General features: G+C 30.3%; 2 protein-coding genes across 3 annotated transcripts; both read left to right on the top strand.

Moving 5' to 3' along the window:
• Nucleotides 1-4,417, top strand: LOC143913432 (uncharacterized). The gene is made up of 5 exons (XM_077433204.1): nt 1-166; nt 1,916-2,212; nt 2,308-2,470; nt 3,863-4,103; nt 4,180-4,417. Exons 1-5 carry the CDS (start codon nt 14-16, stop codon nt 4,295-4,297), a joined length of 972 nt encoding a protein of 323 aa, XP_077289330.1. The 5' UTR covers nt 1-13; the 3' UTR covers nt 4,298-4,417.
• A 4,430-nt stretch (nt 4,418-8,847) lies between these two features.
• Nucleotides 8,848-14,223, top strand: LOC143913259 (inhibin beta C chain-like). 2 transcript variants are annotated; one of them, XM_077432940.1, is made up of 7 exons: nt 8,848-9,308; nt 11,606-12,013; nt 12,752-12,873; nt 13,063-13,180; nt 13,259-13,431; nt 13,627-13,827; nt 13,909-14,223. In XM_077432940.1, the coding sequence occupies exons 2-7, from the start codon at nt 11,620-11,622 to the stop codon at nt 14,065-14,067; spliced, it is 1,167 nt and encodes a 388-aa protein (XP_077289066.1). In that variant the 5' UTR covers nt 8,848-9,308; nt 11,606-11,619; the 3' UTR covers nt 14,068-14,223. The 2 variants fall into 2 exon arrangements, with proteins under 2 accessions (XP_077289066.1, XP_077289065.1); XM_077432939.1 differs by lacking the exon at nt 8,848-9,308 and adding an exon at nt 9,772-9,800.
• Nucleotides 14,224-14,508: the final 285 nt, after the last annotated feature.

The following is a 14,508-nucleotide window of genomic DNA, read 5'->3' as shown; positions in this document are numbered from 1 at the left end:
GTTCTGGCAGAGGATGTCCTACGTGGAGGTGGCTGGCTCCGACGTTGAAGCTGAAAATTTGCCTGCGTCTTTGAGAAACATGACCACTAGGGAAGATTCTGCCGGAAGTGCGAGAGGGCGCACCGGAAGTGGACCGAGGGCTTCCGCTGATAGCGCCAAACATCAGGTTTCTACCATCGATACAGTAGTATCAAATTGCTATTGTTTTAATTTTAACGTAAAACATTAATATAGTATTTTTATAATGATTTTTTTTTGTAAATTTAATGTTTGATAATAGATAATAGACATATGTTATTATTAAACTAATATTTTTGAATATTGAATATTGCTCTAGGGGGCAAAAATAGATTTTTAACTATTATTATTTTTCTACCCTTGATAAAATAAAAAAAACCTATAAATTTAAGTTTTCCTGTAATATCACACATTATTCTATACTCTCTTTTAAGGTTTGACGTTATTAATTATCTTTTGATTTTTAAATTTGAATTAAATCTTTTTTACTGTGCTTTTTCATAAAAAAGTTTTACAAAATATGTATGTGGGTATATACTTGACTATTATTTTTATTCATTATTATTTAATTTGGGGCTCTTTATGGTAAATGCTTCACAAAGTTTCAGTTAAAAATATAAGGAAGCATTTTATTTTTCATTTTTTTAGAAATATTTTATTAAGAGTAAATATTTATAATATTACATTAAGAGGGCTGTACACCCGAAACCTTAATTTTGTTGCCATTCCTTTCTTAGATATATATATTGAGTGAATGTATATATTGAGTGAATGTGACAATATATATCAATATATATACATATTGAGTCAATGCGACAGTTGCGCTTCGACCAGATAAAAAGTATTTTAAATTGACAAAATCGAGGTTTCGTATTCTCCTATTTTCTCCTCCGCAACTGGACCAATTTTTAAAAAAAATTCATCATCTGTATGAGAAAAATATTTTCTGTGCAACTATGCGCGTATTTTTTTAAAAATCGACCGTTAAATAAGCACGCTGGACTCTTTTCGTGGGTGTAAAAAAGAGGCGATTTTATTGATGTTTGGCGGCTCCTAGCTCATATAAAAAAAACTAATCAAAAAAATAAAGCAATAGATGCAACCCAATGGTGGATATCCATAGGATATTAAAAAATAATTTTTCTAGTGCCATAATTGAGGAAGGGAGAAGTCTAATACGTTTGTATGGACAAGGCACTGGTGTCCAGCCCTCTTAATCTACTACGATAAATGCTAAAATTTCAGTTTCTATCTTTTCGAATCGGTGTTACGAAAGTTTATTTAAATGTACATTTATATTATATATAGAAAATGTTATTTTATTTACATTTATTAGGTTTAATTTACAAAAGCTTTCAAATTACTAGTAGATACATATACATATACATACATACATATATGTATATATAGTATATATAAATACATATAACATATTATGTTCGTACATATATACGGCTTAAATGCAGGTCAAGGGCTTATAAGGAAAACCGATTCGATCGAAAGAAAAGCTCTAACGCAACAATTGTTTATTGCTGCAATTTAGGATTACAGTTACCTCTTTGAATCTACGTTGATTTCGATTAGCTAACCCACGCGAATTGCGTCGATTTCGATTGCTTTGTTTTCGGGACGTGAGTGTGTCGATTGGATCGATTCGGTTGGATCTAATCAATGTGTTAAGAAAAGCTCTCAATAATTGCGGACAAACGGCACACATACACGTGGGCTTGGCTCTAAACAATGGCGAGTGGGTGTGCTACTGAAGGATCGGCTCTAATTGTCCCAGACCGTCTCGTTCCGAAAACCCATTGAACTTCACGCGGTCCGATCGGTTCATTCACATAGACTCCCCATTGATGTCTGTCGAGAATTAAAAACTTGAAAAATCCTGTTTCAGGCCAATGATGCGTATTCTTGGAAGGAGCAGATACACACTCTGGTCAAGAGCGATTCTGAATCTGAAATTTCAGACTCGGAGCACTTTCTGACTAAAGGTGCCTTCTTGCTGACTCCATCTCACGACCTTTCCATGGAGAAAGCTTCTACCATCTGTGAGAAGATGAATTTCAAAGGATGCTTCTCCTTGACGAAGACAGCTACTGGAATATTATTCAAATTTTCCGACTTCGACGATTATCAGAGCGTTTTCAAAAAAGGTTTCCACAAGGTTACCAACTCTAGATTCTACAGGAAGGTAAATAATCATCATCAAATAAATGATCATATAACAGTTTTGTATAATATCTAAGATTACGGAGAAATACTTTATTTTAAATTATTATATTTTAGGTTATAATTCCATGTAGGCCACAGAAGACCTTCACTATTTACGTCTACGACATCCCCGATGATCTTCCCGAAGATGACATCCGTCACTCTTTGTATAAGTTTTCTTCGATTGTTGAAGTAGTGCGTTTGCAGCTCTCCACGTCTAGCCCCATTCCTAATACAAGTATTCAACTTTATAATATAATCAAACACCGACTTATTTTGAAATGTTTCAATTATTTCAGTTCATTTCGAAATATGTCAATTGTTTTGTTTCGCAGGTTTGATTTATCGTAAAAGTTCAACTATCGATAGAATACGAAAAATTTATTTGATTGTTTTGATAGTTTTAGAATCTTCAATTTCTTCTAATGTGATTGACGGTTTTACATAAAATTGACCGTACTAAACATTGTTAACCATATTATTGGTCTTTCCCTTCTTCCACTTCTTTTTCGTATAAAAAACACAGTGAAACTGTGTATGAGTTTTTTTTCATTTGTAACTTTTCTAAAAGAAAAGAAAATTTCTTCAAACGGGAAGAAGCAACTTATGAAACTTTTCTAAAGTTGTGTCACATTAAAACAGTTGCATATATAAAAAATCGAGTAAGGATTATTTTATAATTATAATTATAGTCATTTAAAATTGAGTTTAGTATGAAATTTTTTTTATTTATTGGTTTTGATTTTGAATTTGTAATGGTTTTTATTGTTTATAAATTATGTTCATAATACATCTTAGGTCTATTATAATAGTTCTATTTTACATTTTTTTTGTTTGTTAGTATTATCTTATTTTAATTATAGTGGTTGGAAGCTATTTTCATCTAAATTTTCATGGCGATCGACTTGTTATAAGAATTTTAGAATTTTTAGTGCGGCTTTTAGTTCTTAAAAGTTAAAAATATTCACTTTAAAACGCAAAATGTCAAAATATTTTTTTAATTTTCGTAATTCTTTTTACAAAATGTCATAAACGTCCTTTTTTAATGTGAGAATATTTCTGGATTCAATAAATTCCATCAAATTGTGCTAACGTAACGCCATTTTGCGATCCAATCAACTGTAATATTAAATTTCTCACATCCATTGGAAACATTATTGCAATGGTTTTTGCTAGACTTTGAAAATTATTTTAATTCATATTTTATAGAACTGCAAACTTTATGAAGCTCATTAAAGTCAGCAAACCTCTTGTTAAATTGATCCAATATTTTTTCTTTTAAAAGCCATTACTTTTTTTGAAGATCGCATTATTATCTTTTCTCTTAAATTTTCTTCTCCAAACGCTTTACATGAAATGAAATGAATTATTGCTTGTTTTATTTTAAAATATTGAAATAATTATCATTTTCAAACTTCACAATCGTTATTGTTATCTACCTAATGTTGCTTTGCGATGGACCGGTCGGGAACCCTTGGAGTACAGCATAATAGGAAAAAATCTCAAAAACTTATTTACAATTCTTTAAATTTATTGGATTGCTAATTGCGAATTGCTACTTGGAAAATTTATGAAATATGTAGGTGTGTTTGCATGCTAGTTTTATTTAATATATTCGACGATGTTTCAGCCAATGCTGCTAGTGCTAAAACTACTCCAGGCGAAAAGACTCAGAGGCGCACGAGCCTTACAGAAGGTGACGGATCTGGTCAGGCTTCAGGAGCGCCGACGATGGTAGTCAGGGTGACCTTGGCATCCATCGAAGAGTGTAACATTCTATTGCAGAACGGATTGGACTTCTACGGAGCAACATTCTTCCCGACGGAATTGGCCATGTCGCCGCAAGCTGCAAAACTTGTGAAACCGAGCAGGTCAGCGGGATAAATATTTAATATTAGACTAAATTTGACAGACGTGTTTATTTTAATGTTGATATATATTTTTCAGAGTGACTGGTGGGTCGATTTCGGCAAGGGTTCGAGATCTTTTGCCCGTGTTTGACAACGCTGGGTTTGCCAAACTGCCACCGCCAGCTATGAAGATGATCAAACCAAAAGGAAAATAAGACAATCAAAATGTATATTGCCGTGAATAATATTGTAAAAGCTATGTGAACGTGTAACAATTGCCTCATTTAAACGAATAATAAATCTACTATATACATATAATATATATTAAGCTTTGGATGTTTGTTTTTCTATGCCGAATTATATTGAGAAAATTCGTATATGAAATATGTATGTCGAAGATTTCATGTACATACATATATGTATATATTATATGTACATATATACTTACATGTTGTTTTCTATTCATCGATGGAAATCATTGGATATTGCGATTAGCTCTTTAAATGCTCATCAACGCCGATCGGCGTTTTGCCAACAAGTCCATGGGCCTGGAAAACGCCGATAGGCGTTGTATTATGAGCATGTACAAAGTAAACAAGAATACTACCCGCTAAGCCTTTCCAGGTAGCATTGAAAAAAAATGCATTGAACATGGGTCTTGTAATCCAGAAATTTTTTGTTAAGACCGATATTTGGATGCATATTTTTTTTTTATTATTAACAGGATAAATTGTTCGACAATCAGTGTGTCGTTACACTCTTCGTAATAAGTGTGTCGGCCGTTAATTACATCTGTCGTTCAAAGTACAATGCATCTTGAATATTTGTAGGTAAGAAAGACGCAAATAGTATTGGCATTTGCTAAAATATAAATATGTATGTACATAGTTTTCTTGCGAGGCTTCGATTAGATAGTTCAATGTCATTAACATTTAATGTTTCAACAACAACTCATTACTGTCAATAATTGATTAATCATAATTGAATTCAATACAACGGATTTATTTGTATATATATTAGTTCAGAATAGTCTATTATGCCTAAAGAGTTAGTTCCCACGATTGATTGTATAATTTGTTAGATAAACTCTTTGTAAATATATATATTTGGGATAGTTTTTGGTATTGTTCAAATATTCAAAAAGTGCACAGTGCAAATCACGTATATTCGATTTGATTGTATTAAAACTTCATTTTATACAGTTTTATAATAATCGCTCTTGATTAAATTACTGCGTATGCATAAGAAGTACGAACTAGGGATGGTTGAAAATGAAAATCTGACTGTTCAAAATCATGAATTGTCGTTTTTTATGGAACATAATTCACATATTGAAATTGTAAACAGGTAATATGTATTTAACTTTTATTTAAAAATATATATATGTATGCACACTACCGTCCATATGTTTAAGACCAACATGTTTTTTGAGCATAACTTATACAATTTTACGTCAATTTAAAAAAAATAAAAGCAGTTTTATTGAGAAATTATATATCTATTAAAATTAAAATTAACAGATTTTAAAAACTACTTGAAACAAAAAAGCAAAATAGCAAAAACATCAAACGAAACTTTCATCGAAAAATATCACCTTCACTTGAAATGACTGTTGTATATAATTTTGGCATTCTATTAATAAAATTTTACATTTTGATGGTATGTATGGACTTCTAGAATTATTTTAGATGATTTCAATATTCATTTATTGGTTTTGATCGATGTATCAGGATTTTTCTGTTCAACTGGTCCCACAAAAACTAACGGATTTAGATCGGGTGATTGAGGTGGCCAAATCTTATTTTTCAAAACAATTTAACGATAAGAAAAATAATTTTTTTATTTTATTTTTCTTATCGTTAGAAGTCCTTACAAAGCTTTGACGTGAGTCTTGAATCTTTTAGGTTATTAGCTCATGTAATACGACGTCAGGACTTAAAATTATGTTTATATCAAATATGTAAAATTGTAAAGCAAGTAATGGACACACCTGTCGAGTCTAATCTCTTGTTATGAACAATACATGTTGTTCAATTCTTGTACCTAGGTATTTTGTACGTCTGGGTTGGACATACGACGTTCAAAACAAACGTTGCCCTTCCGGTGCTTTTGAGATACCCCGTTTGAACTAGATACAATTACTTATGCTCGCTACACTTTGTCCTATAAATTTGTCTAGTCACAAATGCATGACCCTGTTTTCGCTTATCTGAACAATGCGGTAATTGAAATCAGTTACAACTGGTTTTACCGAAACGGTCCATTGAAATGATTGAAGCGGGAGACCGAATAGAAGAAGAAAAGAATCAGGTGCACCAAAATGGCGATCAGACCGAAGACTTTCTTGCGTTTTACACGGACAGGAACATTTTGTATAAGAACCTGCATGACGTAGTTGTACTATGATGAACTTTGATCAGAAATAATTGAACCAATTATCTTCCAAAATATTGCTTAATTAACAACTTCGAGATAGCTCGACCTTGCCCATATTGATTGGATCATCGAAATGATGTAACATTCGAGGCAATTGTACAAATGCAGACCCCACGAATTGAAAATACCCGAACTCTGGACCTGTCCACTAAGTGGTACAAGTAAACAACGTTGACAAATTGCATTCTTGCGTTTGAAGTTTTGTTCACATCGAAAGTAAATTTTTGTATTTAAATGAAAATTTAACTGAGAAATAAGATCAACAGATGTTGACATTGGTTTGATTGAATAAAGATTATTTCAGGGGATGAGCTGAAAAAAAAGCTTTTTATAGAGCAGGTGAAAGCTAATAATCCTTTCACGTGATGCTGGACTGGTGGACGTGATGCTCTTAACTCAAACAGGACTTTGATCAGCACGTGCTACTCGCCTGCTCAACACATGCTTCATATTGGCCACAGGAATCGACAACCATAATTAAAATTGAAAGAGTCGTCCAAAAAAGCAGTTAAAACCAGAATATTTGAAAAGACATAATATAAAACTTCAATCCAATTAAATTTCAATACGCCATATTTTTTAAATGATTATTTGCAACCACCTAAAAATATTGCATTATATGATCTCTATATATCCATATGCATGTTAGATTAATTACATGCTACCACCTGGTATGCACATAGCTGTAGCCTATGCGATTAATATTATATTATATATATACATACATACATATGTATATGTTTGGAATAAATTTAACAGTTTTGATCACGCATTTTTCATGAAAATTTTTCAATTTGACCTTTAGTAGTCATTAGTTTTTCAAACGTACCGCTTTAACGGTGATAACGATTCTGAGTAATTTCGAAATTGGCGGATGTGAAGGAACTCAATGGCTACAATCGTTCGCGAAATGTCATCACAGTTGTAAGTTCAAATTCGTCAATACTGATTCTCAACCTTTTCTTATTTAAAAAAACATTGAAGCGCAGAATCATAGAGTTTTGTTATCATTGAAAATAATACATTGAGTGTTTTTGCATTTTGGAACACAATGTACATGTACATTTGTAAGATACATGTTTAAATGGTGGAATTTTATATTATTATTTTGGTTTTACAATAATAACATGTCTATTGGTGAAAGGTTTATGGTCCAATCCTATTTTTAGGTATAAGAAATTATATCGAAAGTCTCAATATTTTTGTTATCTCCAAAAAAAAATGACATAATTTTAACAAAATAACCATTAAAAAAAAGCAAAATATATATTTTATTTTTTATGTTTAAGAAACACGCTTAAAATAAACAATAACGGTGAGCCTGATTGATAAATAAGTAAATTAAATTTCTTCGGAACAGTGAAGACCACATTATTAATTTATTTGTATGTTAAAAACACTGAGCAACAAAAAAAATTAGCAGAGCGGAGACTAATCAATCTTTACTAAATTTGATCCAATGAATTCGAATATGATAATGGTTTTTGTTGGTTGGTGATTGTTTACGAGATATGAGTGTTTAAAAAAATGCGCGATTTTTACAGTTTTTTGGCTTTTGCGGTCTTTAACTCAAAATATAGCATTGTTGTGCTCAAAGTGAGTATTGGAATCAATAGTCAGATGCTTTTTCTATTGATTGTGATTTTTTATTGTTTTAAAAAACTTATAATTAATTGTCTAGCGAAGTTTAAAAGTCAAAAATATATTTTTTTTTACGGATTTTTTCTCCATGCTATTTTGAGGTTTATTTGCCCACTTTTTTTATTTCACCGCTTTTATAGGGATTGGTTTTCTATCTAAGTATTTTTTTTTATCTAAACGTACTAACTTGAGTGGTTTTTGCGTAAGAAAGACTTTCGTTCTGGTAACTCAACATGATTTTTTGTTGCTCAGTATAATTGAAAGTTTGTACTTTAAACTATAATTGCGAATTATAATAGTTTCGTAACTTTGCTGCAAAAATTGAAAATATCAGCACCTGACTTGGCATAATAGAAGTTTTGATTATCAAAATTCGAAGTCTATTAGTGTTGAATGTACAGTTGAACTGAAAGTTAAATTGGTAAGTGTCATTGAATACAGTTAGGACATAATTAAATAGATAAATTCATAATTGTGTACAAAATTTAAAGTAATTTTTTTTTAATATGTAATTATATGTATATAAAAATTAAAACTTATGTACATATGTAGTATCGTATATAATATTTTTTGATACAATGACTTAATTATTTGAAGCACGCGTACCCTGCTATAAGTATCAATGGCAGTCGATGAGATATTCAGCCGTCCTTTAAATATTTAAAGAAAAACGTGAGCACATATGAGAGAGTGCGTATCGGGATTCATTCCCAGTGGCTGCTATACTCTCGAACATTGCTCTCGTGACAGTTCACCTTTCTAGTGAGACTATCTTTTAAAATAAGTCGATAAAATATGGGCGTTTTCCAAGCAAAACATAAATCTCTCTGGAGAATATAAGTTTTATTATTATAGCGAAAAACAAAACACAGGCGAATATAATAATTTTGAATGGTGAAAGATGGAACATTCGGTTTCCGAGGAAACGGATTCAGAAGAACTAAAAGAATACGAAGTAAAAAATATAGCATAACGTGATTGTTATTTAAATTGTCACATTTTAATAATACATACTATTTATTCTGTATATTAAATATAAAGTAATTAAAAATTGATCTACTTAATATTCAATAATTAAGTGCGCATTTAAAATAAGTGAGACGTCCATATTAAGCTTGTGGGATATCGAATAGTGTCTACAGTAAACAGGTAAGATTAAATTTACTTTTATGATATATTAAAACACTTAATTAATGAATTAATTCTGAACCCTTTAATTTAGATAGTTTTAATTGGGGGAATTTAAGAGGAAAACTTTATTTTGATCAATTAAAATGGCACGTTAGGACTATCTTTAATGCCACAATGGTCTGATTTTTTTAATGTATAAATAAATAAATGAACGAGTAAATCCTAAATATAAATAAATAAATGAATAAATGAACGAGTAAAGTTTAAATCTACGCATGATAGTATTTTTTATCGTTTATAATAATATTTAACCACATTTTATAATTTCTTCGTAATATATAAATTATGACCATGACTTTATAATATGAACCATCGTCATTATCACTGTGTTTGATGAAAGTTGACGAAATTGTAAATAAGATTACGTCAGATTTTTTTCATCACATATAATATTATTTAAAGCATAACATTGGTTACTATTACATACATATAAACAAGGAAACACATTATGTATGTAATAAAATAATTTAAAATATATACTGTATTTAGGTGACTAGACAACTGAACGCATTAGTATTACATTTGTATCACATACATACTGTATTTCAAACTTTTTGCGGGTTGTGTTCAGTGGTCTATAAGTTCACATGTCACTGTGTGAACTTGTCACTGAGCTTAACAGTCATGTGTTTAGTTATAGTGCCTTCAATAGTCATGTAAAAACGTTCACGTTGCTTTTAAAATAATTTTTATAGTGCTCTTCAACAATATCCTAAAAACAGGAATACGGAATTGAAAATGCACGTATAAAACGAAATATGTATGTATAAACGACGTTTAAACTAGTTTTTCTTATTTAATTTATTCAATGAAGTCTGGCTATAGGAGATTCCACGTATCAATCAAAATAATGAGATAAAATAATTAATGGACAAAGTTCACATTTATTATAAATGTTCTCAAAATAATATCAAATCAGATCAAGTTTTTTTTTTATCTTGGCAGATGCAAACTCCAATAATCTTTTAACGATGAATCAACACTTTCAAAAGTGTATGATTTTTTAATTGTGATTTTTAATAACACTTTTATTTTAATATCAAAATTTCAGTGTCAATTATTTATTAAAGAACATAACAAAGCTTGGGTATTGTTTATGCAAAAATGTAATCATTATATTATAATAAGCAAGGCATATAGGATTTTGGGTTTCCTTTTTAGACTATCCAAGCCCTTTAAATTACACAATTGCGCCTTGCTTTTCAATTCATTTGTGAGAAGTCACCTGGATTTGCAAGTACTGTTTGAAATCCTTTCAATCGTGTATATGTTAATAATATAGAACGCATAAATAAAAAATTCCATTCCTACTGCAATTCCAGATTTCTTCACATCTTCACAAGTTATTAATCTTTAGAAACTTTTTCGTTTTCAATGTCATACATATGCGTTGTAATGCTGTTTGTATCTGTTTTTAAGAAGATTTACTTACAAATGCATATGTTGTTTACACCGTTTTTGATAAATTTCCAATTTGAGTTTTTTAGCTTCGTATTCAAGTTTAAAATTAAATATTAAATAAATCAATCAAAGTTTAATTGACAAATTTATTTAGCACACTACATATTTCAATCAATTTCAATTAAAGAAACTTTATCTCATTCACGTTTTTTTTTATAAGTATACGATTTGATAGAATCGTGAATGTGTATAAATATTTAAATTTAATAATAACAATGACATCTATAATCAGAATTATTAACCGGAACGAATCAGTGGACTATGGAACGTTAGCCCCACATAAAAGTGATAAATTGACAGAACTCCATACACTGTACGCTCATCTGTTTTTATTGACAAATCAAATTGAAATTAGTAATAGAGCGCACAAAATATAACGAGCATCGATTTAATTAATAATCCTACCGCGAAAGTTCAACACTGCGAAAATAAACACTTTCAAATACAAGTGTAGGTAAACACTATTTAATTGTAAGTTTAATTTTTTAACAATTATTTTTTTATTATTTTTGGTATTTAGAAAGAAACTTAAAATTAATTATGGTACTACAATTAAAAATATCTATTACAGTTTTATGTACATATGCTTCATGTAAATATGTTTATATGCACAATACCTAAATTTTCCAATAGGTATACTACACACATATGTATGTAGGTGTTGTATTGATAATTGAAACTATTTATTTTCATGTTAACCCTTGTTAATATATTATTTGATATACAAATTGAAAAAAAAAATATGTATCATTATTTATTTCAGTGGATTGATTTGATTTTTATTATCTTTTCAGATATATTCATAGAGATGCGTTTGATTCTGTGGCTGTGGATGTTGAGTGTGATGGGTGGCACGTGCTGGTGCGCTGACAAGAATTTTGTTGAGGCTTGGAGTAACTTCTTTAAGAACTCGGAGAGGATACTACTCGGTGAGAATGAGGCCGGCGAGAAGGGTTCATCTGAAACCGAAGTGAGTGAAGGTCGGGTACGCGATCTGAGAGTGCAGCATGTGCAGAACCAGATCCTAAGCAAGTTGAGGATGCGTGAGCGACCACAGGTGGGTGCACCACGTGGGACACTCCCGCTTCCCGTGCGCGAAGGTGCCATGATGCTGCCACACCACTTTGCCCACCAACATGCCGACGAACATGCCGATGAGTTTTATGCGAAGACTGAGCAGAAGATCATCTTTCCGGATGATGGTGAGTTAATTTGCATAGTTTTGATAAAATATTTAACTTATTTTCTAGGTCAATTTTACCTTAGATAATTAATTCTGTGCAAAGAGTATATAATATGTTGTGATAGTGTAATCTTAGATAAAGAAAGTTCATAGTCTAGGGTCATCTTTTCTAGAGCGTCTCGTTAATTATTGCTTTTAAATGCGAAATTATAAAAAATATTTTATTAAATAATATTATACGTAATTAGTCATCTCAGTATCAATTTTCTATTGAAAATTACAGTATATTTTGTTATCAATTGAATAAGGCGAAAAATAATGGGTCACACATATTAGAATTAAATTTCATTGTTTGAAGAGATATCAGTAAATTGATAAAAAGTCCAGTTTTCCTTTATTTTTAGGAGAACTTTTATCTATTATGTACAGCAAAATTTCAATAGATTGTATAATGATAAAATTTTAAAATTGAAATATATTTATATGAACTATTATAAATATTTATTTTATTTCATATACCCATATAAAACATATTTATTTGATATATGTATGTATTGTTAACCGGACCTTACAATATGACTTGAAAATCTTGTGACATTTTCTTATTGGAGAGATAACCTTTAGCATGAAAATAAATCAAACATTTTTTTGCTCATTTCTATCATATATTTTTTTTTATAGAAAATGAGGAAAATATGTAATCAAATAAAAACAGTAATTAGTTCTAATGTGTTCAATCTTTACATTAAAAATATAGTGGCCGATCTTGGACATTGTGGAAATTCTGAAAGTCACCATCCAGCTGCATGCTTCACTTTCAGTATGCCAGTTGATCTGCAACCTCAAGATGTTAATTCAGCTGAATTATGGATTTATAAGGTAAAATTTTAAACGATATTGGAATGCCCTTCATTAAATACTTAAAATGTTCACGTTTCTTTTACATTTCTACTTTTACCACAATACTTTATTTATTAAAATACCAAAAGATGTAAATGTTTCATCAAGCAAGTACATCTAAAAAAAATGTATCTTATTTTATAAAGAAACATTTTTATTTAATTACAGGAAGAAGATCCACAAGATAGTCACAATCAAACTTTAGTAGTGTCGGAAGCAGTTCCATGGGATATTAATCATCAGTATCACAAACGACCTGTCGCCATTCACGAGACTGATCTTACCGGTATGAATTTTATTTCATATTTTATGAGTTCAAAATTGTATTAAAATTATAGTTAATAATCAATAATTTAATTTGTAGAGGGATGGATAAAAATTGATGTGGGATGGGCAGCACCATCATGGCTAGAAATAAGTATAGCTTCATTGGAAGTCAGTTGTCCATCGTGTGGAGCTGCAGCTTCAGAGGCACCCTTAAGTTTACAGTACAATAACCGCCCTTTCTTAGTTATCAACACAAAGTATAATGCAAAGGTAAATAATACTGTATTATGATTATATTAGTATCATAATATTCAAAAAATATATTTGTTTATTGATACTATTAATGCTTATTACTATATTTCAAATTTCGATTATTTTTAATCAATTTAAAATATCACTTTAACTGCAAAATAATTTCACAATTTATATGATATAATATTTCAAATGGTGATTTCATGATTTCAGAAACGTCGCATTCGTCATTTGGAATGTGCAACCGGAACATCAGAATGCTGCCGTGAAAGATTATATGTATCTTTTTCTGAACTAGGATGGGATGATTGGATTTTACAACCTCGTGGTTATCATGCACATTTCTGTCGAGGTTCTTGCAGCTCGGTGGCTGCGGTAACATTGACTGCATCTCACCACCAATCTGTCATTAAAGTAAATTATAATTAGTTTATAATTGAAACACATAATCTACGAATTTGTTGATGTTTGACTGTGATGATTGATTTGTTTCAGAAACTTTTTCACAGTAATCATCCCCGCAGACTTGAATTAAAACCATGTTGCACACCAACCACATTCTCATCACTGCAATTGTTCTATATGGATTCGAATAACACGGTCACACAAAAAACTCTGCCAAATATGATTGTGGAATCTTGTGGTTGTATGTGACATAATCTATTTCGTTATAATCGATTAAAGAAAATTGCTTTTAAGATGTTGAATTCTTTAATTATTTTTATCAGTGAACTTTTTGATGGTTAATTTTTTCATACATATGTTTGTATGTACATACATATATGTTATTAAAATTTACTGCCTTGATTGATTCTCATTTTTTTATGTAAATTATAGGCTGAAGAACTTTCTAACGATAGCATAACAATATGGACTTTGTACTTAGGATTGTCGGCTTGATGAGAATATCTGGTATTATAACAGATTTCGACAAATTAGTCTTTCTGGTATATTATAGATTGTCCCTCGAATATCTTTTAAATAATAATCGATATTTCTTAATTTTACTTATATAAATTGTACATATTATTTGAAGGTTGACAACTTTAATTATTATTTAGTTTTATTTTCATTCATATGATGTACATTATTATG

Source organism: Arctopsyche grandis, chromosome 6, assembly GCF_051622035.1.
Source record: "Arctopsyche grandis isolate Sample6627 chromosome 6, ASM5162203v2, whole genome shotgun sequence".
In the NCBI taxonomy this organism is placed as follows: domain Eukaryota; kingdom Metazoa; phylum Arthropoda; class Insecta; order Trichoptera; family Hydropsychidae; genus Arctopsyche; species Arctopsyche grandis.
The sequence above is the reverse complement of the archived record's forward strand: the minus strand, read 5'-3'. Positions and strand labels throughout refer to the sequence as shown.